This window comes from Salmo salar, chromosome ssa04 (assembly GCF_905237065.1).
Source record: "Salmo salar chromosome ssa04, Ssal_v3.1, whole genome shotgun sequence".
In the NCBI taxonomy this organism is placed as follows: Eukaryota; Metazoa; Chordata; class Actinopteri; order Salmoniformes; family Salmonidae; genus Salmo; species Salmo salar.
Window position 1 is genome coordinate 67,704,897 of NC_059445.1, and position 27,191 is coordinate 67,732,087.

General features: G+C 43.5%; 1 protein-coding gene across 4 annotated transcripts in view; it reads right to left on the bottom strand.

Moving 5' to 3' along the window:
* Positions 1-27,191, bottom strand: part of LOC106603713 (unconventional myosin-VIIa) — an 81,295-nt gene that overhangs the window by 34,409 nt on the left and 19,695 nt on the right. The window contains exons 3-20 of one of the 4 annotated variants that reach the window (XM_045717272.1): positions 14,341-14,454; positions 13,829-13,981; positions 12,819-12,836; positions 11,997-12,181; positions 11,384-11,505; positions 10,381-10,523; positions 9,367-9,480; positions 8,618-8,771; positions 7,474-7,550; positions 7,223-7,342; positions 6,831-6,973; positions 6,059-6,269; positions 5,364-5,499; positions 3,677-3,783; positions 3,147-3,188; positions 671-808; positions 281-439; positions 13-105 (exon numbers count right to left, since the gene is read on the bottom strand). In XM_045717272.1, the coding sequence (XP_045573228.1) occupies positions 13-105; positions 281-439; positions 671-808; positions 3,147-3,188; positions 3,677-3,783; positions 5,364-5,499; positions 6,059-6,269; positions 6,831-6,973; positions 7,223-7,342; positions 7,474-7,550; positions 8,618-8,771; positions 9,367-9,480; positions 10,381-10,523; positions 11,384-11,505; positions 11,997-12,181; positions 12,819-12,836; positions 13,829-13,981; positions 14,341-14,454 (2,229 nt within the window). The remainder of the gene's footprint in view (positions 1-12; positions 106-280; positions 440-670; positions 809-3,146; positions 3,189-3,676; positions 3,784-5,363; positions 5,500-6,058; positions 6,270-6,830; positions 6,974-7,222; positions 7,343-7,473; positions 7,551-8,617; positions 8,772-9,366; positions 9,481-10,380; positions 10,524-11,383; positions 11,506-11,996; positions 12,182-12,818; positions 12,837-13,828; positions 13,982-14,340; positions 14,455-27,191) is intronic. The other 3 variants (XM_045717273.1, XM_014197732.2, XM_014197731.2) reach the window with 3 other exon arrangements.

The following is a 27,191-nucleotide window of genomic DNA, read 5'->3' on the forward strand; positions in this document are numbered from 1 at the left end:
AAATCCAGACACCTTGAGAAAGATCTTGGTCTTCCCAATCTGCCAGTCATCATCTCGTCCAAGAACTGCCTCCACTATCTTCTGACATGTCCCTCTCAGGTCCTCCTATGAGAAAACAGCAGGGGATGAATGATACCTCTCTCAACCAATAGCCATCCTGAAGTAGAGTAACAGAACATAGTAATATCATTTTCTTATTGGACAAGTCCAGGAGGCCCTCCCTGTTTCAGTCTGGTTTCTTTCGTTTGGTGCCTAATGAACAGGGTCCAGCTCTGCTCACCTGTCTGTTTGCAGGTTTGACTCCGGGCATGAGAACGCGGTAGCGGTCTACAAACTCTCCGAAGGTGTATCTGATGGGGTAACCGGCGCGCCTGATACGAATGGTCTCCATCATCCCAGAGTACCTCAGCTGACGCACACACAGCTCCCTGTCAAACAGCTACATGGACAGACAGTCAGACGGACAGAGTTAACAAAGTGAACAGCCAGCCGTAAGAGAATGGTAAACGAACATCGTGACACACACAAGCATGGATGCGAACACGCACACAAACACACACACAAACACACAGATACACAGGCATGTGCACACACACAGGCAGGTACACACGTGCACACACACACAAACACACAATATTTCATGCTAGTATGTTCCTCAGGTTTGACTCACCATGGGTTTCTTGAGCTCGTTGGGTTTGATGCAGCGGACGAAGAAAGGCTGACACGCATTGAGGGTTCTCATCAGCAGCTCCAGAGAACGCTTGAACTGGCTGCTCAGAGTAGGGGAACGCTTCCTGGTCTCCACACCCTGCCAAAACACATACGAACACGCACACACACACACACATTTACAGTACCAGTCAAAAGTTTGGACACACCTACTCATTCAAGGTTTTTCTTTATTTGTACTATTTTCTAAATTGTAGAATAATAGTGAAGATATCAAAACTATGAAATAACACATATGGAATCATGTAGTAACCAAAAAAAACGAATCAAAATATATTTTATATTTGAGATTCTTCAAAGTAGCCTCCTTTGCCTTGATGAAAGCTTTGCACACTCTTGGCATTCTCTCAACCAGCTTCATGATGAATGCTTTTCCAACAGTCTTGAAGGAGTTCCCACATATGCTGAGTACTTGTTGGCTGCTTTTCCTTCACTCTGCGGTCCAAATCATCCCAAACCATCAGGTCATCTACTTCAGCACTCCATCACTCTCCTTCTTGTTCAAATAGCCCTTACACAGCCTGGAGGTGTGTTTTGGTTCATTGTCCTGTTGAAAAACAAATTATAGTCCCACTAAGCGCAAGCCAGAGGGGATGGCGTATTGCTGCAGAATGCTGTGGTAGCCATGCTGGTTAAGTGTGCCTTGAATTCTAAATAAATCACTGACAGTGTCACCAGCAAAGCACCCCGACACCATCACACCTCCTCCTCCTGTCACTCCCTGATCTGTTTCACCTTTCTTTGTGCTTGTCTCCACCTCCCCTCCAGGTGTCACCCATCTTCCCCATTATCCCCGATGCATTTATACCTGTGTTCTCTGTTTGTCTGTTGCCAGTTCGTCTTGTCTCTTCAAGCCTACCAGCGGTTTTTCCCTTACTCCTGTTTCTTGTTAGTTCCTGTTTTCAAGTTCTCACTTTTTTTTTTCTTCCATTCTTCCTGCCCTGACCCTGAGTCTGCCTGCCGTGTTGTACTTTTCGGACTCTGCCGTGGATTACTGACCTCTGCCTGCCCTTGACCTGTCGTTTACCTACCCCCTGTTTCGTAAATAAACATTTGTTATTTCGAACTGTGTGCAACTGGGTCTTTTCCTGAGGTCTGATACCGCCATGCTCCATGGTGGGAACCACACATGCAAAGATCATCCGATCACCTACTCTGCGTCTCACAAAGACACGGCGGTTGGAACCAAAAATCTCAAATTTGGACTCATCAGTCCAAAGGACAGATTTCCACCGGTCTAATGTTCATTGCTCGTGTTTCTTGGCCCAAGCAAGTCTCTTCTCATTATTGGTGTCCTTTTGTTTCTTTGCAGCAATTTGACCATGAAGGCCTGATTCACACAGTCTCCTCTGAACAGTTGATGTTGAGATGTGTCTGTTACTTGAACTCTGGAAATAATTTATTTGGGCTGCAATCTGAGATGCAGGTAACTCTAAAGAACATATCCTCTGCAGCAGAGGTAACTCTGGGTCTTCCTTTCCTGTGGCGGTCCCCATGAAAGCCAGTTTCATCATAGTGCTTGATGGTTATTGCGACTCCACTTGAAGAAAAATTCAAATTTCTTGAAGTTTTCCGCATTGACTGACCTTCATGTTTTAAAGTAACGATGGACTGTCGTTTCTTTTTGCTTATTTGAGCTGTTCTTGCCATAATATTGACTTGGTCTTTTACCAAATAGGGATATCTTCTGTATACCAACCCTACCTTGTCACAACACAACTGATTGGCTCAAACGCATTAAGAAGGAAAGAAATTCCACAAATTAACTTTTAACAAGGCACACCTGTTAATTGAAATGTATTCTAGGTGACTACCTCATGCAGCTGGCTGAGAGAATGCCAAGAGTGTGCAAAGCTGTCATCAAGGCAAAGAGTGGCTACTTTGAAGAATCTCAAATATAAAATATATTTTGATTTGTTTAACACCTTTTTTGGTTACTACATGATTCCATATGAGTTATTTCATGTCTTCACTATTATTCTACAATGTAGAAAATAGTAAAAATAAAGAAAAACCCTTGAATGAGTACTGTATACAGTATAGCATACATTTAAGTGAACATTTTACAGCAGGGAATCCTACAGATTGTTTAAATGTAGGTGTAAACTCTAAACACCACTTTAAATAACAGTGTTTCTCAAATAGTCGGTCAGGACCCCCTGGCGGGTTGTGGTCAGTTCATGCTTGGTCGCAGTGTCAAATGATGTGGCCACAGGATAAAATATTTGAGAATCACTGTTTTAATATTAGTATCACTGGGGTGAAGACTGAAAAGAAAGAGGGACCGAAAGGTTTGAGTTCCACAGAGGATGGATGGATGGAGGGGGTTTTGGGGTAAGCACAAGCTACACAAGGTTTGACATTGGTGGCAGCAGTGGGATCTGGGTTTTACCACAGTAGGAATGGCCGTTGTTTACCTTCGGAGGAGGAGTGGTGGGCGGCAGATAGCCACAAAGAAACTGTGGCCAGACAGAACCATAGAACACAACCACAAACAGAGAAATGGAGAGAATGACAGAGGAAGATTGAGAGACGAAGAGAAGGGAGTGGTGGTATTAGCCATGCCTAATGCTACAGTATGTGAAAGAAGAATAGCAAAGAAGAGTAAGAATCGAGAGTGATCGCTTGATGACATCATCACTGGGAAACAGGAAGCCCCTGACTATGGGCCACAAAAGATGTCATAACCATAGAGAAAGAAGTGAGTAGACTTATAAAATGGCCACCAGTCTAACCACTACAGACCCATTGACTTGACTGGGGAGGCACATTCTAGTTATTGTATTCTATGGTCGAAACCTTGTCTGGAATTCCACCATTTGCTTTCATGGCCTATTCTTAGCCTTTCTCCCTCTTGCTTAGTGGACACAGCCTGGCGGAGTGAGTGGGGAAAATACATTCATCATTACATCATCACTATGCGACCACCAGACACGTTATCTCTCACCATGGCGACATCAGCCTGGAAGATCTGCTTGATGAACTTGTTCTTGGAGGAGTGTACGAGCTGGATGATGTCAGTATGGAGGCTGTCACGATTCTTCTCCAAGAAGCCTGAAACAACACTGGAGTCAGTAATTCCAAAACAATTCCAAAACAACCCCTAGCCCGACCCCTTACCTATGCAATTGTGGAGAAACTGTACATGGAGTCTATTGGAGGGGGAGCTATTACCACATTGCTTAAACCTGGCATATCTTTTCTATGGTGTAGGGGCTAGGGGTTACACCTGGCATATCCTTTCTGTGGTGTAGGGGCTAGGGGTTACACCTGGCATATCCTTTCTATGGTGTAGGGGCTAGGGGTTACACCTGGAAGATCCTTTCTATGGTGTAGGTGCTAGGGGTTACACCTGGCATATCCTTTCTATGGTGTAGGTGCTAGGGGTTACACCTGGCAGATCCTTTCTATGGTGTAGGTGCTAGGGGTTACACCTGGCAGATCCTTTCTATGGTGTAGGGGCTAGGGGTTACACCTGGCAGATCCTTTCTATGGTGTAGGTGCTAGGGGTTACACCTGGCAGATCCTTTCTATGGTGTAGGGGCTAGGGGTTACACCCGACAGATCCTTTCTGTGGTATAGGGGCTAGGGGTTACACCTGACAGATCCTTTCTGTGGTGTAGGGGCTAGGGGTTACACCTGACATATCCTTTCTATGGTATAGGGGCTAGGGGTTACACCTGACATATCCTTTCTATGGTGTAGGGGCTAGGGGTTACACCTGACAGATCCTTTCTGTGGTGTAGGGGCTAGGGGTTACACCTGACAGATCCTTTCTATGGTATAGGGGCTAGGGGTTACACCTGACAGATCCTTTCTGTGGTGTAGGGGCTAGGGGTTACACCTGACAGATCCTTTCTATGGTATAGGTGCTAGGGGTTACACCTGGCATATCCTTTCTGTGGTGTAGGTGCTAGGGGTTACACCTGGCATATCCTTTCTATGGTGTAGGGGCTAGGGGTTACACCTGACAGATCCTTTCTGTGGTGTAGGGGCTAGGGGTTACACCTGACAGATCCTTTCTATGGTATAGGGGCTAGGGGTTACACCTGACAGATCCTTTCTGTGGTGTAGGGGCTAGGGGTTACACCTGACAGATCCTTTCTATGGTGTAGGGGCTAGGGGTTACACCTGACAGATCCTTTCTGTGGTGTAGGTGCTAGGGGTTACACCTGACAGATCCTTTCTGTGGTGTAGGTGCTAGGGGTTACACCTGACAGATCCTTTCTGTGGTGTAGGTGCTAGGGGTTACACCTGGCATATCCTTTCTGTGGTGTAGGGGCTAGGGGTTACACCTGACAGATCCTTTCTATGGTGTAGGGGCTAGGGGTTACACCCGACAGATCCTTTCTATGGTATAGGGGCTAGGGGTTACACCTGACAGATCCTTTCTGTGGTGTAGGGGCTAGGGGTTACACCTGACAGATCCTTTCTGTGGTGTAGGGGCTAGGGCTTGATTTGATATTGAGCATTTGACCAACTTGCTGGAGTTCAATAGTTTTTCTTCTGACCATGAACCAACCAGATCCTACTACATGGAGCATTGGTGACATTCTTATGTGATTGCAATGACTTAGAGGTATACATGTAAGCATTGGGTTGAGTATGAAGCCAATGCCTTAGAATAGGCCTACCTCTGGTCTCGTAGTGGACCACCCCAGCAAAGTGCTGGATGCCAAACTGGGTCATGTAGGTGTTCTTAGGAGGGTGGTAGTTGGTGTTGAGTTTGTGCTGAGAGTTTATTTTATACAACATGGTGGCGTCTGTTCCCTGAGAGACACAAACAGAGAAAAAACATTTAAGCTGCGTCTGAAATTATAACCTCTTCCCTATGTGGTCCTATGTAGTTCAGTTGGAAGAGCATTGCGCTTGCAACATCAGGATAGTGGGTTCGATTCCCGGGACCACCCGTATGTAAAATGTATGCATGTATGCTGCTTTGCATGTAAGCTGCTTTGGATAAAAGTGATTGGTAAATGGTATATATTATATTATTAGGGTGCTAAGGATTAGGGTGCTATCTCGGACGCACCCTTAAAGTTTGTGACCACAAACAAATACAATTCAATAGCACTTTATAACCCATTCAAAGGCAAAGTCATAATCAGGTTCCAATTTAAACGTTTAGTTGCACCGTGGTCTTGGTATGCAATACGGCAATCCTCTCTGCATGACTCCTAGTGATAATCTGTCACAAAATCGGTACCTTGTTACAGGGTTTAAAAAAAACTTTATAGTGCCTGTACCTGTCCACCCCCTCTTACAATACCTAAACTCAATATGCATATGAATTGACCGACAATGGTAAGATGCCATATTGGTACTGTACCTTGGGGAACTTGCTCTCCTCGTCTATGAGAGATATGATGTTCATGGGTTTATTGGCGATCATATCCAGGGCATCCTGGTTGTCGGTGAACTCGATATGTTGCCAGTTGATGTCTTCTAGGTTGTACTCCTCCTGCTCCAGCTTGAACACATGCCTCACAAAGAACTGCTGCAGGTTCTCATTGGCAAAGTTGATGCACAGCTGCTCAAAGCTTCAGGGAAGAAGGAACATAGTGAGTCATTCTGCAGCCAATTCATTTAGGGGTGTGTGTGTGTGTGTCCTCATTTTGATAGTAAAATGTGTCAGTGTGTGTGTGGTTCAAGTGTGTGTGAGGTTGTGTGTGATTCTCATTGGCAAAATTGATGCACAGCTTCTCAAAGCAACAGGGAAGGAATGTAGCCAGAGCCGGTCACTGGACAGCCAATCGAGTTCAGCTATACTGGTAAACCCTGCAGTGAGCATGTCAACCGCCAAATCAAATAAAGAGGCTGGTGCTATCGTCTGACTTCAGTCGGGTGCTTCAGGCTGGTGCTATCGTCTGACTTCAGTCGGGTGCTTCAGGCTGGTGCTATCGTCTGACTTCAGTCGGGCACATATTATTGTCATCCAAGTTTTCAACAGAGAATGGAAATCATAACAATGATTATGTCATGGTATGTCATGTCACGTTCAGTTCTAATGTACCCTAAATGGACAAGAAAGCTTTTAGACTTTAGAATTTGAAACAAATGACTACAACATCCCCAAAGCTTGGGTCAGTGAGAGGACCCACCTGTTGACAGTAAAGTTCTCAAAGCCGAAGATGTCGAGCAGGCCGATGGATCTCCTTACGATCTTACTCTCACAGGACGGAGGTCTAAAGATGGCCGCGTTGATCTTGTCCACGATCCACACAAACAGCCTCCCATAGATACCCTGGGACAGGAGGGACGATTTTCATTTACACTGTGTGTGTGTGTTGTTGTTGTTTTGTGTGTGTGTGTGTGTACACAAACAAGCTCCCGTAGATACTTAGGGAGAGACAGTTTTCATTAGACAACAGGGAACATTAACCTTCTGTGAAGGAACAGATTTAGTAGTGTGTGTGAGAGTGTGTGTCTGTTCTCACTTTGATACTAAAATGTGTGCGTGTTCCATTGCATGCGTGTGTGTGAGGGTCCTGACCTTGACGAAGGCGTTCCTGACATCCAGGCCCTGTTCCATGCTGAGGGGAGTGGACACACTCTCGCCCCGGGTGATCAGGGTACGCGTGGTCAGACATGACATCACGTCCTTAGGGTCCACCTACACAACAATACAACAACACAACAACATACTGTAGTAGAGTACAACAATACAATACTCAAACACTGTGATGAACTCTACAGTACAAGCCCAGCACAGAGATGGTGTACAGGTAAGTTACTACTACCCACCTCCATCAAAGATGCAGCAGTGGACAGGTCTGGAGATCGCACCACCACACAGGCATCCAGGTTGTCATAGGTATGGGCTGTTGGAGTGTATGTGTTTGCAAGGGGGAGAAAAGGGGGAAAGCAAGTGAAGAGTTTTGTTCCAAAACACTATATCCACCACATCTGTATTTTTTCATCCCAAATGATTTGTTATGGGTACTTTCATGTTTGTGTAAAATATTACTGTTCTCAGATTTCTTATTTCTACATTTCAGATGTGTATTAAAATGGGTTTTGTTGTAAAACGCTATATATCCATTGTTTAGCTGGAATGGAATGTTCGTATCCTTTATATTGGACTGTGATATGTGGTTGTCTCACCTAGCTATTTTAAGATGAATGCACTTACTGTAAGTTGCTCTGAATAAGAGCATCTGCTAAACGACTAAAATGTAAATATTTTACATACGGATCTTATATTATTGTATAGATTCATAAAAAAATAAACACATTTTATTGATGACACAAATGTATCATTTGTACAGTTATTTATTACAAATGTAGTTATTTATCACATTTAGCTATGTAAAACCTAGCAGTACTACTCATTCATCTGTGAGTGAGGCGGATACATAGTGTTTTGCAACAAAACATGATTATTTGTCTCGCTGAATTGAAACCATCAAGTGATAGATTTTAAGATCCCCATGCCATGATTAGTTTGTGAAAAAACACCAATCTCTTTCATAATTTCTTTAAGCAATCTAATTTACCAACATTTCTGAAAATGGATATATAGCGTTTTAGAATGAAACCCTTCAAGTCAATTATGTAAGTCAATTATCCAAGTGCATTTATAACTTCTAACTCAATAGCTAACTTGTCAGTTTTGGAAGACTACCCCTCTGTAAACATGTAACCAAATTCAAGTGAGAACAAGACAGGGATTAACAACTTCCTCAAGGGTAATATCCCCTCACTTTTGCTGCTCCCACAAGTGATCTTTTATAACACTTTCAATATTTAAAAGATCACTTGTGGGAGCAGCAAACAGTGCATGAACATAAGCCTTTTTTTATATATAGCTGCCCAGCTCCTGTGTCGAGTTTGAAGGCATTGTATTGTGCGTCAACACTCTCTTTCCAAAATGGCCACCTCTGCCCACCCTCGTAGCGCAGGTTGCCCATGTGCAGGATGGCCGCCAGTAGTTTAGAGATCTCCCAGTTCTCTGTCTCTGTGAACATCAGCACCTTCATGGCCGACAGGATGCTGGAGTAATCCTTTAGGTCATCACGGCCATCACATTTTGTACATTTCCCCTGGAGAGGGACACACACATACACATACTGTATAGCCATTCATTATCTATACTGTATATCCATTCATTATCTATACTGTATAGCCGTTCATTATCTATACTGTATATCCATTCATTATCTATACTGTATATCCATTCATTATCTATACTGTATATCCATTCATTATCTATACTGTATATCCGTTCATTATCTATACTGTATATCCATTCATTATCTATACTGTATAGCCGTTCATTATTGCCCATGTGCAGGATGGCCGCCAGGAACTTGGAGATCTCCCAGTTCTCTGTCTCTGTGAACATCAGCACCTTCATGGCCGACAGGATGCTGGAGTAATCCTTTAGGTCATCACGGCCTCAACTCTTTATTATTGATATTGGTTATTGTACTGCAATATTGAGGGAGTTAGCACATGAGCATTTTGCTGCACCTTTTATACCTGCTGTAAACTGTGTACGTGACAAATAACATTGGATTTGATATATACTGTGAGTTATATAAATAAACTCATACACGCACACACACACACCGGTATACACATAAACAGTAGGAGCTAGACGCATGCACACACACCCCGCTCACACCCACTACTCACCATGGTGAGGTAGGAGTAGTCAGTGGCGAGGCCCAGGCCCAGCTTGGTCTTCAGCTCTGGGGCCATGCCCCGCAACATACAGTAGAAGATGTGGTAGTTCCTCTCATCCGCAGCCTGGAGAGGAGAATAACACAGCAGGGTCGAGTTCATAGGGTACAAAACGAAAGAAAACTGTCAAAATGGAAGAAAACTGTCAAAATGGGAAACTGTCTGCAAACTCGAGACTTCTCCAGTATGTACTGTTCTATTCCACTCTATAGCCCCTCCCCCTGGACCCCATAGCCCCTCCCTCTGGACCCTTACCTGTCTGCAAACCCTATAACCCCTCCCCCTGGACCCTTACCTGTCTGCAGACCCTATAGCCCCTCCCCCTGGATCCTTACCTGTCTGCAGACCCTATAGCCCCTCCCCCTGGATCCTTACCTGTCTGCAGACCCTATAGCCCCTCCCCCCTGGACCTTACCTGTCTGCAGACCCTATAGCCCCTCCCCTGGATCCTTACCTGTCTGCAGACCCTATAGCCCCTCCCCCTGGATCCTTACCTGTCTGCAGACCCTATACCCCTCCCCCTGGATCCTTACCTGTCTGCAGACCCTATAGCCCCTCCCCCCTGGAACCTTACCTTTCTGCAGACCCTATAGCCCCTCCCCTGGACCCTTACCTGTCTGCAAACCCTATAGCCCCTCACGCCCGCCAGACCCTATAGCCCCTCCCCCTGGACCCTTACCTGTCTGCAAACCCTATAGCCCCTCCCACCTGCAACCTTACCTGTCTGCAGACCCTATAGCCCCTCCCCCCTGGACCCTTACCTGTCTGCAGACCCTATAGCCCCTCCCCCCTGGACCCTTACCTGTCTGCAAACCCTATAGCCCCTCCCACCTGCAACCTTACCTGTCTGCAGACCCTATAGCCCCTCCCCCCTGGACCCTTACCTGTCTGCAGACCCTATAGCCCCTCCCCCCTGGACCCTTACCTGTCTGCAAACCCTATAGCCACTCTCACCTGTAACCTTACCTGTCTGCAGACTCGGGATTTCTCCAGAAGATACTGTTCTATCTTTGCCCCCTCGATTGCACCTCTCTTGTTAAAGTGGATGTCGATGTATTTCCCAAAACGACTGGAGTTGTCATTCCGGATGGTCTTAGCGTTCCCGAACGCTGCATGGATGAAAGATTAAAGTCCAGACTTAGTGTAACAGATGCAGTTCAGTGAACAATGCTCACATGATGAATCACCTTGCCTGAGACCTGAAGAGTATTGTGGCATGCAGTATACCAGGGTTTCCAACCCTGGTCAGATAGTCACATTAGCTAAGAGAGACATAGCTAATACAGTCCACATGTAGAGTACACAGACGGAAACTTCAGAACGTGCAAATGAGGCTTTAGACATGGATAGGAGGCCCAATTGTTGTGTTATTTCCAGGTCAAACCAAGTGTTAATGCCAGCTTGGCATAGAAAGGTGAATGAATGCCCTGCCTGACTTAAGCTCTACACCAAATTGTCAGATCACTACTCATGGCCTGGAAGGTGTTTCCTTCACCCCTGTACTTGTTCCAGGGAAAGCACGCAAGTCATGAATCTGTCTTTCAAAGACTCTTTGAAGAATGCATCCCAAGTTCAGCTTTTCCTACACAGCTTCTGTGATTCTAGCCTACAAATCAGAAACAAACCCCAAACCTGCCCCTGAGGTAGCTTGGAGCGAGTGTACAGTATCTCTGCATTCTACACACCACATTTGCCTTCCCAAGTAACATGAGGACAAGTTGGCTAAGGCAGCGACAGACAGCAAGCCCCCTAGCTATTACATTTCATCAGTGCTGCTGAGTGGATATACTGTAGTTACTCTCACAAAATTCAATAGAATACTGGTATGGACATTGGCATCCATGGAAACATAACTACAAGACGGCCATCTTGGTCAGGAAATTTGTACAATTAAACTGGTTTGGAATTTGACCAAGATGGCTGCCATTAATAGCCCATTCTAGTGTCTCATCTCAATGTTGAGTCTGACCTTCCAGTATGGGGTTGGCCTCCAGGACCTGTTGCTCAATCCAGGAGTGTTGTCCACTGATGGCTGCCAGGAACTGCAGGATCAACTTGGTGCTCTCTGTCTTACCTGCCCCAGACTCACCACTGAGGAACACAGGAGGAGATGCAATACTTTATGTATAGAAGCAGGCATACACAGACAGACAGACAGACAGACAGACAGACAGACAGACAGACAGACAGACAGACAGACAGACAGACAGACAGACAGACAGACAGACAGACAGACAGACAGACAGACAGACAGACAGACAGACAGACAGACAGACAGACAGACAGACAGGCAGACAGACAGACAGACAGACAGACAGACAGACACGCACCGCACACACACCACACACATGTAAATACAGAAACTCAAACACATGTACACTTAAATAGAGAAACCCAAATGCGCACACACTCACACACTCTTGCACGCACGCATGGGCGCACGCACGCACACACGTACGCGCACACACACACACACACACACACACACACACACACACACACACACACACACACACACACACACACACACACACACACACACACACACACACACACACACACACACACACACACACACTAACCTGATGATGCAGCACTGGTCCTTGTTGTTCCTCTGCATGTTGAAGTAGCAGTTGTCTGCTATGGCAAAGATGTGAGGTGGCATCTCCCCAATCTTCTTATTGGTGTACAGGCGGATCTGGTCTGGAGTGTAGATGGGCAGCAGCTGGTAAGGGTTTACCGCCACCAGAATCGACCCTGTGTAAGTCTGCAGGCAGAGGTCAAAGTCAAAAGTTGAAATGGTCAAGGTTCATGCCAAGATGAGGGCAACCATGTTCTCCCTGAGGATTTAGCGATAACTTGATTTGTCGCTAGTGATAGCATGATTTGTTGCTAGCGATAGCACAGTTTGTCACTTTCTTTCACTGGGATTGTGATTAGGCTAGTCACTAGGCTCGTGATCACTGAGATAATGTATTGTGATCCTGATGAAGATTGATCATTTAAATGTAGAACTACAAAATCATTGGAAGTTGAGATTGAAAATCCCCTTAATGTACATAATCTAGACATAATAATCAGTCATAATAACCCATGATTTGTTGTACTTCCAAGCCTGCAGGCCAAAGCTGTGCTGTGTTCTAAAGGTTCACGTGTGTTGAACATTTACGCTTCGATGGTCAAAGCACACGTAACAAGCTGGATCAAAGGTTAAGCACGAAGCAGAGCTCAGCCTTCAGCCTAGAAGAGATTATATATAGCCATTCATTCAGTGACAGCGAAGAAAAGGAAAGTAGTAGAAGTGCTAGCATTAATGTCATGGGCTAGCTTGATAGCGTGTTCCTTTTTAGCTTTAAAAAAAAGAAATAGGATAGAGCATGCTTGTCTCTGTAGTTTGTACTCACCCTTCCCCCACAATTTGTCTATACAGAGAGATAGGGAGGGGGATGAAGAGGGAGAGGAAAGAGGTATAAGGAAAAAGCACAAAACAGGCACAAGTTGATGAGGGACAAACTGGGGGGGGGGACATACAAGGGATAGGTCTCAATACTCTATAACAGCTTCCTTAACCACCAGTACCACATATATCACAACAGACTGAACATGTTTCCATCATGTGTCCTGCCAGAGCAGTGATACTGAGGAAAGGATATGAGGAGAAGAAGCTGGTTCAAACTATTGAACCACAGCCAGGCAGGGAAGATAAGGAACCAGTGGTGTTGGGGGGTTGTGGAGGCCAGGGGAACTAACACGCCAGTATAACCAAGAAAGTAAGTCAAATAACCCCACAGACAAGGAAAACCCTATAACAGTCCATCAACAACATGAGCTACATGTCACTAAACAAGGTCACTATGTTTCATAGAATATGTTCTAAACCATACTTCCTTGTAATTTGAAGGACTCATACGCTGTAAAATTATCAATGGTGGAAAAAGTATCCATTTGTCATACAATTGTAAAGATAGAAAATTACTCAAGTAAATTTAAAAGTCACCCAGTAAAATATTACTTGAGTAAAAGTCTAAAAGTATTTGGTTTTAAATATACTTAAGTATCAAAAGTAAAAGCATAAATCATTTCATATTTCTTATATTAGGCAAACCAGACGTCATGACTTTATATATATATATTTTTTTACGCACAGTCATGGGCATACTCAATTTACAAATGAAGCATTTGTGTTTAGTGAGTCCACCAGATCAGAGGCAACAGGGATGACCATGGATGTTCTCTTGATAAATTTGTGAATTCGACCATCTTCAAATATCAATAGTAAATTAAAGTACAGATACAAAAAAAACCGACTTAAGTAGTACTTTAAAGTATTTTTACATAAGTACTTTACACCACTGAAAATGATGGTCTTGTAGTGGTACCAAAGCGAGCAGCCAGTATTACAGGGGGGACTCACATAGATGACACGCTCGTTGTAGCGGATGAGCAAGTTCCGCAGGATGCCAGCCTCGTTGAGGTCTCCCAGGCGGATCATATCCTCCACACCGTGGATGGAGGTGGGGTGCATGGGCTTAATGTTGGTGGCATTCTGGGGCGAGATCCAGTGCTCCTGATGGGAGAACCGTTACAGTACAGTCACAGCCATTGAGGAACTATGGTGTCATAGGCTACTGTGCGTCCATGTGGGCTTGTTAGAGTAAGCTTAAGGCCCTGTTTGAATGCATCCTCCTTTCCTTCTTCCTTCCATTAAGTAATCACTGATAAAACATGAATGGATAGGTGTAGGCAAGTTTTCCATGGCATTGCTTTTACCAATAATGTCATGTCATGATTACTTCAAGGAAGGGAGGAAGGAAGGATGCATTTGAACAGGACCAAAGTCTTGTTCGTCAAAATCTCGTTAATGTCTCGTCGTCTTGTCAAAGTAGTGTCAACGTCCCGTCAACATCTCATCTTGTGTGGACTTACCCTCCCCTCGTCATCCAGCACCTGGATCTGTCCCGAGTCACAGAGCTTGAGCACGGCTCCCACCGGGACATCGAACTCCCGGCCCGTCTTAAGGTCCAACCAGACATAGTCCCCCTAGAAAGCAACCACAAACACAATCAGCAATCATGAAGGAATTCTCAGGAAACTCCTTCAGCAAGTTAATGTGCTAGTGTTCTTTCAAGAGCTGCAGTCCCATACAAAGATTTTCTCAATAATGTTTCATTTTAACCTGTTAGGGCTAGGGGGCAGTATTGACACGGCTGGATAAAAAACATACCCGATTTAATCTGGTTACCACTCCTACCCAGTAACTAGAATATGCATATACTTATTATATATGGATAGAAAACACTCTAAAGTTTCTAAAACTGTTTGAATGGTGTCTGTGAGTATAACAGAACTCATTTGGCAGGCAAAACCCTGAGACATTTTCTGACAGGAAGTGGATACCTGATGTGTTGTATTACCTTTAAACCTATGCCATTGAAAAACACAGGGGCTGAGGAATATTTTGGCACTTCCTATTGCTTCCACTAGATGTCACCAGCCTTTACAAAGTGTTTTGAGTCTTCTGGAGGGAGATCTGACCGAACAAGAGCCATGGAACGATGATGGCCCATTAGACACCTGGCGCGCGAGTTCATGTTGGGTACCCTCGTTCCAATACGTTATAAAAGAGAATGCATTCGTCCACCTTGAATATTATTCATGTTCTGGTTAAAAAAGGCCCTAATGATTTATGCTATACAACGTTTGACATGTTTGAACGAACGTAAATATATTTTTTCCCCTCGTTCATGAAGTGAAGTCCGGCTGGCTTAGATCATGTGCTAACAAGACGGAGATTTTTGGACATAAATGATGAGCTTTTTTGAACAAAACTACATTCGTTATGGACCTGTGATACCTGGAAGTGACATCTGATGAAGAGAATCAAAGGTAATGGATTATTTACATAGTATTTTCGATTTTAGATCTCCCCAACATGACGCCTAGTCTGTATCGCAACGCGTATTTTTCTGGGCGCAGTGCACAGATTATTGCAAAGTGTGATTTCCCAGTAAGGTTATTTTTAAATCTGGCAAGTTGATTGCGTTCAAGAGATGTAAATCTATAATTCTTTAAATGACAATATAATATTTTACCAATGTTTTCTAATTTTAATTATTTAATTTGTGGTGCTGACTTGACTGCCGGTTATTGGAGGGAAACGATTTCCTCAACATCAATGCCATAGTAAAACGCTGTTTTTGGATATAAATATGAACTTGATAGAACTAAAAATGCATGCATTGTCTAACATAATGTCCTAGGAGTGTCATCTGATGGAGATTGTAAAAGGTTAGTGCATCATTTTAGCTGGTTTTATGGTTTTGGTGACCCTGTCTTTGAATTGACAAAACATTACACACAACTCTTGTAAATGTACTGTCCTAACATACTCTAAATTTATGCTTTCGCCGTAAAACCTTTTTGAAATCGTAAAACGTGGTTAGATTAAGGAGATGTTTATCTTTCAAAGGGTGTAAAATAGTTGTATGTTTGAAAAATTTGAATTTTGACATTTATTTGGATTCAAATTTGCCGCTCTTGAAATGCACCTGCTGTTGATGGAGTGCACCACGGGTGGGACGCTTGCGTCCCACCTAGCCCATAGAGGTTAAGGGACCTTATTACAGTGTAATTCCATATGGAATGACCCTGTATCAAGTGTTGTAATTCATTGTAATAATACATAGTTACACTGTAATAACAACATGTAACTGGAGGTAACTGCAGTCTAATTACAGAGGTGTGACAACAAATGCTTGTTACCATGCTTGTTAAAAATGTTAAAGTTTCCGATAGCTTCCCAACCATATCCCAACGCACCATATTTCAGCCATGTGAAAAGTGTTAGTTAATTTAATAAAACCGACCACCTCAATGACACAATTCTGCAATAAAGGGCTCTGGAGTCTGATGCCCAGGCCCGATGGCATGAACGAGTTCGCAAATGGTTGACATCAAAAAATACTTTAAATTGTTAAATAAATTAACCATGCATTTACTTAACCATACATTAAACATTATTAGACACATTAATAAACAGTTATGGTTAAAATTGTGAGATAGTCATTCATACTTGACAAATTGTAAGCCTATTAATCTTGGTTAAATAATAGTTTATAAATGCACTTAAAATGTTCATAGGACAAGCACTGAGACTGCACTTGTGAAGGTGGTAAATGACCTTTTAATGACGTCAGACCGAGGCTCTGCATCTGTCCTCGTGCTCCTAGATCTTAGTGCCGCTTTTGATGCCATCGATCACCACATTCTTTTGGAGAGATTGGAAACCCAAATTGGTCTACATGGACAAGTTCTGGCCTGGTTTAGATCTTATCTGTCGGAAAGATATCAGTTTGTCTCTGTGAATGGTTTGTCCTCTGACAAATCAATTGTAAATTTCGGTGTTCCTCAAGGTTCCGTTTTAGGACCACTATTGTTTTCACTATATATTTTACCTCTTGGGGATGTCATTCGAAAACATAATGTTAAATTTCACTGCTATGCGGACGACACACAGCTGTACATTTCAATGAAACATGGTGAAGCCCCAAAATTGCCCTCGCTAGAAGCCTGTGTTTCAGACATAAAGAAGTGGATGGCTGCAAATTTTCTACTTTTAAACTCGGACAAAACAGAGATGCTTGTTCTAGGTCCCAAGAAACAAAGAGATCTTCTGTTGAATCTGACAATTAATCTGGATGGTTGTACAGTCGTCTCAAATAAAACTGTGAAGGACCTCGGCGTTACTCTGGACCCTGATCTCTCTTTTGAAGAACATATCAAGACTGTTTCAAGGACAGCTTTTTTCCATCTACGTAACATTGCAAAAATCAGAAACTTTCTGTCCAAAAATGACGCAGGAAAATTAATCCATGCTTCTAGGCTGGACTACTGCAATGCTCTACTTTCCGGCTACCCGGATAAAGCACTAAACAAACTTCAGTTAGTGCTAAATACCAAACCAAAAAATGTGATCATATTACTCCAGTGCTAGCCTCCCTACACTGGCTTCCTGTTAAGGCAAGGGCTGATTTCAAGGTTTTACTGCTAACCTACAAAGCATTACATGGGCTTGCTCCTACCTATCTTTCCGATTTGGTCCTGCCGTACATACCTACACGTACGCTACGGTCACAAGACGCAGGCCTCCTAATTGTCCCTAGAATTTCTAAGCAAACGGCTGGAGGTAGGGCTTTCTCCTATAGAGCTCCATTTTTATGGAATGGCCTGCCTACCAATGTGAGAGACGCAGACTCAGTCTCAACCTTTAAGTCTTTACTGAAGACTTATCTCTTCAGTAGGTCCTATGATTAAGTATAGTCTGGCCCAGGAGTGTGAAGGTGAACGGAAAGGCTGGAGCAACGAACCGCCCTTGCTGTCTCTACCTTGCCGGTTCCCCTCTTTCCACTGGGATTCTCTGCCTCTAACCCTTTTACAGGGGCTGAGTCACTGGCTTACTGGTGTTCTTCCATGCCGTCCATGGGAGGGGTGCGTCACTTGAGTGGGTTGAGTCACTGACGTGGTCTTCCTGTCTGGGTTGGCGCCCCCCCTTGGGTTGTGCCATGGCGGAGATCGTTGTGGGCTATACTCGGCCTTGTCTTAGGACGGTAAGTTGGTGGTTGGAGACATCCCTCTAGTGGTGTGTGGGCTGTGCTTTGGCAAAGTGGGTGGGGTTATATCCTGCCTGTTTGGCCCTGTCCGGGGGTATCATCGGATGGGGCCACAGTGTCTTCTGATCCCTCCTGTCTCAGCCTCCAGTATTTATGCTGCAGTAGTTTATGTGTCGGGGGGCTAGGGTCAGTCTGTTACATCTGGAGTATTTCTCTTGTCTTATCCGGTGTCCTGTGTGAATTGAAATATGCTCTCTCTAATTCTCTCTTTCTCTCTTTCTGTCTTTCTCTCGGAGGACCTGAGCCCTAGGACCATGCCTCAGGACTACCTGGTATGATGACTCCTTGCTGTCCCCAGTCCACCTGGCCGTGCTGCTGCTCCAGTTTCAACTGTTCTGCCTGCGGCTATGGAACCCTGACCTGTTCACCGGACGTGCTTGTTGCACCCTCGACAACTACTATGATTATTATTATTTGACCATGCTGGTCATTTATGAACATTTTAACATCTTGACCATGTTCTGTTATAATATCCACCCTGCACAGCCAGAAGAGGACTGGCCACCCCTCATAGCCTGGTTCCTCTCTAGGTTTCTTCCTAGGTTTTTGGCCTTTCTAGGGAGTTTTTCCTAGGGAGTTTTTCCTAGCCACCGTACTTCTTTCACATGCATTGCTTGCTGTTTGGGGTTTTAGGCTGGGTTTCTGTACAGCACTTTGAGATATCAGCTGATGTACGAAGGGCTATATAAATACATTTGATTTGATTTGATTTGACAAACTCTTATTCCATCATGTAACCTTGCAAGGGTTTCACTGTTGGATCAGTGAAATTATTTATTTATCACAGAAATTAAGGCATCATGTCAACATCTACCCGTCTGCACAATACGCTCAGAGGGGTTTGTTGAGACTGGCGTCAAGTGACAGTGCGCAAAGAACATGTCGAGAAGGTCAGTGTGCAGACATGAGAGACTGCCATGAAAGAAAAAAAGTGTTGTGAACAAGACAAAAACATCAACACAGGAGATAGAAAGTAAGTTTTCCATGCTAGCTAATGTTAGCTAATGTTAGCTGGGCTCGATGGTCTTATCTTCCCTGAACCTTGTTCTCAAGGTATCCATACCGCAAGGGTATTACATGAGAAACATCCAGCATGTTAACGTTATCTAGCTAGCTAGCCACTTGTGTCAACAGACTTTGAAGAATGTTAGTTCCTTTCAATGTAGCTAAACACTAGCTAACTTAATGTTAGCAAGCACTGTTATTGTTAGCTGGACAAGACAACAACTAGCTAGTTAGCTAGTTTCTATTGGAGAAATTCAGGTATGTTTATCCATGTTTCATTTGCTTCCGTTTAAGAAAAGTTTTTCAACATAATCGACAGAATGAATACACCCCTGATCACCCGCACACACAGTTCTCTTTCATAGCAGCCTCATGCAAACAGCATGATCACTTTACTTGTTGTATAATTCATTCTCGCATCTACATGCTCTCCTCCTCTCACCTTCTCCCTTCACTTGAGGACTTCAGTGCACAACACAACAGCTGGAAGTGACCAGGTGAAAAAAATCTTTCCAAGCCAAACCTTCATACCATAACCGCTACACACAGCCTACATCACTGTCTCCATATTAGCTAACGTCATAGTCAACATAGCTACTAGAACTAACACGTTAGTAAACCCACTACAATCGTGCAGTACAGTGTACAGCAAGCAGATTACAGCGGCGGGCATCGGTGGCAATAAATTAATAAAACCGAAAGCTTACTTTGACTTGGAAGAGTTCTAGTGTTGGATAGCCTTAGCCAGCTAGCTAACATAGCATACCTTTCTGGTTGAGCTGGTTGTTTGAACTGCATTAGCTAGCTATGTAAGTGAAAGTTAAAAAAAATACAACAAAATATAGCTAGCTCTCTCTTCATTGTCTTTAATTTAAGAAATGAATTTGTTCAACTATTGTCTTTCTCTCTCTTTGAGTCAATTACTCACCACATTTTATACACTGCACTGCTAGCTAGCTGTAACTTATGCTTTCAGTACTTTATTCATTCTCTGATCCTTTGATTGGGTGGACAACATGTCAGTTCATGCTGTAAGAGCTCTGATAGGTTGGAGGACGTCCTCCGGAAGTCGTCATAATTACTGTGTAAGTCTATGGAAGGGGGTGAGAACCATGAGCTTCCTAGGTTTTGTATTGAACTCAATGTACCCAGAGGAGGACGGAAACTAGCGGTCCTCTGGCTACACCATGGTGCTACCCCAAAGAGTGCTGCTAAGGCTACTGTAGACCTTCATTGCGAAACAGTGTTTTAATAAATTATTTGGTAACGTGAATATATTTAGTATAGTTTTATCTAAAAATTATAACTTTTTTAATGTTTAACAATTTACATACGCACTGAGGAGGATGGTCCTCCCCTTCCTGCTCTTAGGAGCCTCCACTGGATTTTCCTTTATTTGCTCCGCCAATCTACATTTAACAAATGGACATAACATGTTGGTCAATACAGTATGTATCATGTACCCAGTGCTCATTTGGAATGTGCCATTCTGCCATTAGTTTGGGTACTGTGTGCGTTTAAGGGGGGTGGGTTGAAATACTGAACCGTAATGATTTCAGTTGAAGGGACGACTGTTACGTCCTGACGATGTTTATGAGGTTGCTGCTTATGTGGAACGAATGTGTCTTGAGCTTAATTTCAAATCCAGAGACTACAAATAAGGGGAGGGATGTGTGGCAAAGACACGCTGTACATCTCTCTCTACTACTGCCACTGACTCCCGGCAATTCGTGCACACTATTTGCTTCATTGTGTCAGTTGTTTGGCAATGTTTATCAGTGGAGTTACTGTAATTACAACATATTCCCCCATTAATTTAGAATGTTTGGTTACAGAAAATTATAATATGCATTCATACTATTCTAATTTTCCAAGTGCAAACACTGTTTGGAGAATTCACAAACCGAGCAACACTTGTGGTTTATTATAATATTTTTTTTTATTTTACCAGGCAAGTCAGTTAAGAACAAATTGTTATTTTCAATGACGGCCTGGGAACAGTGGGTTAACTGCCTTGTTCAGAGGCAGAACGACAGATTTTTACCTTGTCAGCTCGGGGATTTGATTTTGCAACCTTTCGGTTACTAGCCCAATGCTCTAACCACTAGGCTACCTATCGTCCATTTAAAGTGGAACTGACAGCGTTTTAACTACTTTGCAGACATGAAATTGTCACGACAGTGACGGATGGTGGCGCCCCTCCTCGGCCGGGCGGAGCTCGGCGGTCGTCGTCGCCGGCCTACTAGCTACCATCGATCCCTTTTTGTTTCACTTTCGTTTGGTTAGGTCTAGGTAGGCACACACCTGTTTTGGGTTAGTCATTAGTAAGGGGGGGGTTATTTAGGTTAGCGTAGGATGTATGTGGTTGTACGTGATTGTGTTGCTTGTCCGGGTTTTGTGTGTTCGTAAGAACGTGTATTTAGTTTTTCCTTCTGCCAGTGGTTTCTTTTATTTTGTGTACACCACCGCAGAATCGTTCAGGGCTGCGCCCCTATACCTTGTCGACCACGTACAGTGCTTCAAATAAAGAAGTGTGGTCACGAACTCTCTCTGTCTCCTGCGCCTGACTCTACCTCTCCTGTTGTTCCTCGAGCCAGCCCGTGACAGAAATAAACAGACAATTTCATAATATCAGTAAAAACTATCAAATTCTCAGTTTATGCTACAAAACCAACTTCCTGAGAGGCTTTAAAAATAGGTTCTATTTGGAAGGATGACATTGTTGACAGAATAGATGGATGCAGTTCAATGCATGACTCATATAATTCACCAATATATTTATTGGTAGTCCAACAAATATTGCTATCAGGTTGTAAATCACAGCTGGCCTGATACATTTGCTTCCTCCAGCCATTCGGGATGCACTGTTTCAGTTTTGACTCAATATTTTGGAATAAAACAGACGAATGTAACCAAGACTGGGAATGTCAATACAACCAAACTAGCAAGGGCTATTATCAAAGTCATAACGTGGCTAATAGGCTAGCTTATCTATTTATGTAGCTATTTATTTAGCAAGACAAAATCACTGAGCCTAACGTTAGCTAGCTAGCTGATGGGAGGATGTTGTCATTGTACGAGAGGTTGAGTGGACGACTTTTCCCACCCATATTGTTTTTCTGTGACTACAGCTAGACAGGCAGGTGTCATTTGGTTAGCTAGTAAGAAATGTGAATCACTTTGCTAGCTAGTTATGCTGAACTTGAATGACGTTCACAGCATATCTCTTACTTGTCAATCAAATGAATTTGGCATCAATCAAATAGGTAGGCAGGCAGGCAGGCAAGTTTACATTCAGTTGTCAAAATGTGGGTTAGGAAAAGCATCCATTAGCAGGCAAGCTGCAGAAAGGCGGGCAGGCTACTATTCCCCATCGTTTATCAGTACAATTTTGATGGCAACTAGACGAAAAAGTTTGAGAGGGTTTATCTACTGTTCCCTCATTAGATTTTAGCTCATCTCCCTCTGGCCAACATTAGTTGTTGATCTTGTTGATGTTCAAAGACAACTAAGGGAGAGATAGCCTACCTTTTCATGGTTAATAATAATAATAATAATAATAACTTATTACATTTCTATAGCGCTTTTCACAAGACTCTCAAAGCGCTTCAAAAGCAAAAAACAAACAAGTAATACATCATTATGACTATAGATAGGTCAATCAATTGAGGACAAGTCTTTGAGTGCATCCTCCAAAGATGAAGCGGGGCAGTTCATGGCTTTATCAGAGGAAGGTGGTCAGGGAGATGATTGATGAAGAGTCTAGTGACGATCATGTAGAGGGCTACTCTGGGAACCAGCGTGAGTCATGTAACTACTGGGCTTCTCCTCCTTCACAATGTGTAGCACCCACTTGGGTGATGCATCAGCAGCTCTGGGCGCCAGGAAAGCTCACCACATACAGTTCAGAGTATTAGCCAGTCATCCTCACTATGAGCCCTCTGCCTCAGCACTGCATTCCTCTACTGCATCTCCCATTCCTCTCAAGCTTTAGGTTACTCCTCAATTGATGGTTTCAAAAGATCAGGAACTAGCAGCCAGTTTAAGCAAAAAAGCTGGTACAGTGTCCAGATGCATCATTCAAACAAAAACAATGCGCCAGCTAGCTTGCTAGCTAGCCAGTCCATCTGCAAATACGTGGGTTAAAACCACCAGAAAATACAGGAGCTCTCTGCTTAGGCTACTACTAGGACACCATGTTTCAAACATTGAACCAATAAAAAAACATGGTTGTTTGATCAATAGGTCTGTAAAGTTCCCAAATGTAAGTATTAACATATTTACATATGTAAGTATTTACATATTTGCAGAAATCCATTCAGATGTATTTTGTGGCTTTCGGCAAATGCTTTCTAATGATCTAAAGTTATGCTGTTGCAACTGCCTGTAAACACACAGTCCAGTTCAAAGTGAATGATGGCAGGCTGTGTGTAACACCCTGATCTGTTTCACCTGTCCTTGTGATTGTCTCCACCCCCCTCCAAGAGTCGCCCATCTTCCCCATTATCCCCTGTGTATTTATACCTGTGTTCTCTGTTTGTCCGTTGCCAGTACGTCTTATTTGTCAAGTCAACCAGCGTTTTTGTTCTCAGCTCCTGCTTTTCCCAGTCTCTCTTTTTTTTGCCCTCCTGGTTTTGACCCTTGCCTGTCCTGACTCTGTGCCCGCCTGCCTGATCCCTCTGCCTGATCCTGAGCCTGCCTGCCGTCCGATACCATTGCCCCACCTCTGGTTTACTGACCGCTGCCTGCCTTGTCCTGTCTATTGCCTGCCCCTGTTGGAATATTAAACCATTGTCAATTTGATGTGTCTGTATCTGGGTCTTACCTTGATTCCTGATACCGTGTAGATGCAAGAATGAATTATACAATGAGCAAAGTGATCAAGCTGTTTGTATGTGGCTGCTATGAAAGTGAACTGTGTGTGGGTGATCAGGGGTGCATTCATTGTGCCGATTATGGTGAAAAACATTTCTTAAACAGTAGCAAATTAAACATACCTGAATTTGTCCAATAGAAACTCTTGTTTGCAACGGTTTGGACTAATGATTACACCCTAGATCAGCTAGATGCAGGCAAGAGTGTGCAAGGTGGTGTTGAATGTATCACTGTCTGTCACCTTGATTACTAAAACTTTCCTCTCAACCTGTGCACCTACGTTGTAAACTTTAATTCGTAGCCTAGGTTGTAGCAACTTCATGAAGGGTATAGGGAAATTTGAGTATCATGTCGTAGCCTAAACCTATCGAGCAGGGTGAATGAAATATGAATGGCAGTCATCCAATATGCTGTAATAGAAATAAGGCCATGGTAAATAACGGATACTTCTCAGAGAGTTTTGAATTGTCAAGAGGAGTTAAACAAGGGTGTCCACTGTTACCATATCTATTCGTTAATGCCATCAAAATGCTAGCTATTAAAATCAGATCCAATAACAACATTAGAGGATTAGAAATCCAAGGCTTAAAAACAAAGGTGTCCATGTATGCCGATGACTCAAGTTTTATATTAAGTCCGCAAGCTAGATCCCTGCAATGTCTCATTGAAGATCTAGATAACTTTTCTGTACTCTCTGGACTAAAACCTAATTATGATAAGTGTACAATATTACGTGTTGGATCCTTAAAAAATACAACATTTACATTACCCTGCTGATGGTGAAGTAGACATACTCGGTATTCATATCACAAAAGATATAAATAAGCTCTCCACAATGAATTTCAATAGAAAACTTGTAAAAATTGACAAGATCCTGCAACCATGGAGAGGTAAATACCTGTCTATTTATGGAAAAATTGCCCTGATTTAACTCCTTAGTCAAATCTCACTTACTTATGGCGCTGCCTAATCCTGATGATTCGTTTTTCAAATCATATGAGCAAAAAATATTTCGCTTTATCTGGGACGCTAAACCAGACAAAATAAAACGTGCCTATTGATATAATGAATATGAATTTGATGGGTTGAGATTATTAAATATAAAAGCACTAAAACTCTCTCTAAAAGCTTCACTCATTCAAAAGTTTTATTTGAACCCTAAATGGTTCTCAAGTAGATTACTAAGAAAAGCTCATCCATTGTTTAAAAATGGCCTTTTTGCCTTTGTGCATATTGCCATGTCTCATTCGATTAATTGAAAATGATACTTTTTTCAAAGTATTTATCTTTTTCAAACAAGCATTGTAGAGCTGGCTACAATGTCAACTTCATCCCCCTGAAAAGATAGAACAAATATTACAACAAATATTATGGCTGAACTCAAATGTGTTGGTTGATAAAATATCTGTATTTATGGAAAAGATGTTTGAAAAGGGTATTTTGTTCTTAAATTATATTGTAAATTGGAATGGTAGAGCTATGTCCTTCATGGAGTTATCAGAATTGTACGGAAAGGTCTGCTCATTCCAAGAGTACAACCAATTGATTACAGCGTTACCCCAAAAATGGAGGAGGCAGGTGGCAGCGGGAGGAGGTAGGGAGGTAGGGAACTGGTCTGTCTGCCCAGTATAAAGGATCAAAACTGGCGGAGGAATAAAAATAGTAGAAATAGGAAAGTATACCAGTTTCCTTTGAGGACCAGGATGTTGACAACTGTGCCAAACAGATTGCAAAATAGTTGGAAAGAGATTTTTGATGTACCGATTCCATGGTACAGGGTGTATGAGTTGATATATAAAACAACGCAAGATTCAAGACTTCGTGCTTTTCAGCTAAAATTATTATATAGAATTCTTGCCACCAACAAAATGAATATTTGGGGCATAAAATCATCAAAGCTCTGCAGATTTTGTTGTGAGGATACAGAATCAATAGACCATTTATTTTGGTATTGCCCTCAGGTAGCCTGTTTCTGGTCTCAGGTTCAGGAATGGCTGAAAATGCATAGCACTGATCTAAAATTGACCCTAGAAATAGTACTGTTAGGAGATCTGGAGAGACCGGGTCAGTCAATTACTAATATACTAATACACTTAGTAAAAGTATTTATCTTCAACTTGCAATCTGTGGATTCTATTCGATTAGATAGATTGAAATTGTACGTTAAACATCACAGCATAGTTGAAAGATATGTGTTGCATAGAAACCCGAAGTGGGTGGCCAGCAGAGATAGATGGGATGGGCTGAGGGAAGCTGAGCGTTGGTATGTGGAATTGGAGACAAGTGGGAGTTGTCAGCGTGTGTAAAAGAGGCAAAGTCAGGTGCAGGAGAGTAGCGTGATGTAAACAGGCGCACTTTATTAAAGTTCCAAAAGGAGAGCACAACATAAATGTGACCAAGGTCGTTGTGGAACGGGTAAGGGATGTAACTTACCTCTGAGCAGGTGTCTTGGAGGCTTACACTGGGCACACACCGAGCAGGAGGAGACATAAAACCTCACGTCCTTAGCCAAAGTGGGCCACCAGTACTTCCCAGTCAGACAGTGCACCGTCTGACCGATCCCCGGATGACCAAAGGAGGGAGACGTGTGGGCCCAAGAGATCAACTGGTCACGGACAGCAGACGGAACGTACACATGCCCAACGGGACACTGGAGGGGAGCAGGCTCTGTACCCAACACCTGCTCAATGTCCGCATCCAGATCCCACACGACCGCGCTACCAGGCAGGAGGCCGGGAGTATGGGAGTCTGATCCATGGGCCACTCCTCTGTGTCATACAGCCGGGACAGTGCGTCTGCCTTCTTATTCTGGCAACCTAGGCTGTAGGATAGGGTAAACACAAAACGGGTAAAGACCATGGCCCACCTTGCCTGACGAGGATTCAGTCTCATCGCTTCCCGGATGTACTCCAGGTTGCGGTGGTCAGTCCAGATGAGAAAAGGGTGTTTAGCCCCCTCAAGCCAATGTCTCCACGCTTTCAACGCTTTAACCACAGCCAACAACTCCCGGTGCCCCACATCATAGTTACGCTCCGCTGGGCTGAGCTTCTTCGAGAAGAAAGCACAGGGGTGGAGTTTCGGTGGCGTGCCCGAGCGCTGTGTGAGCACAGCTCCTATCCCAGCCTCGGACGCGTCCACCTCCACTATGAATGCCAAAGAGGGATCCGGATGGGCCAGCACTGGAGCCGAAGTAAACAAAGCTCTAAGTTGCCCAGAAGACCTGTCCGC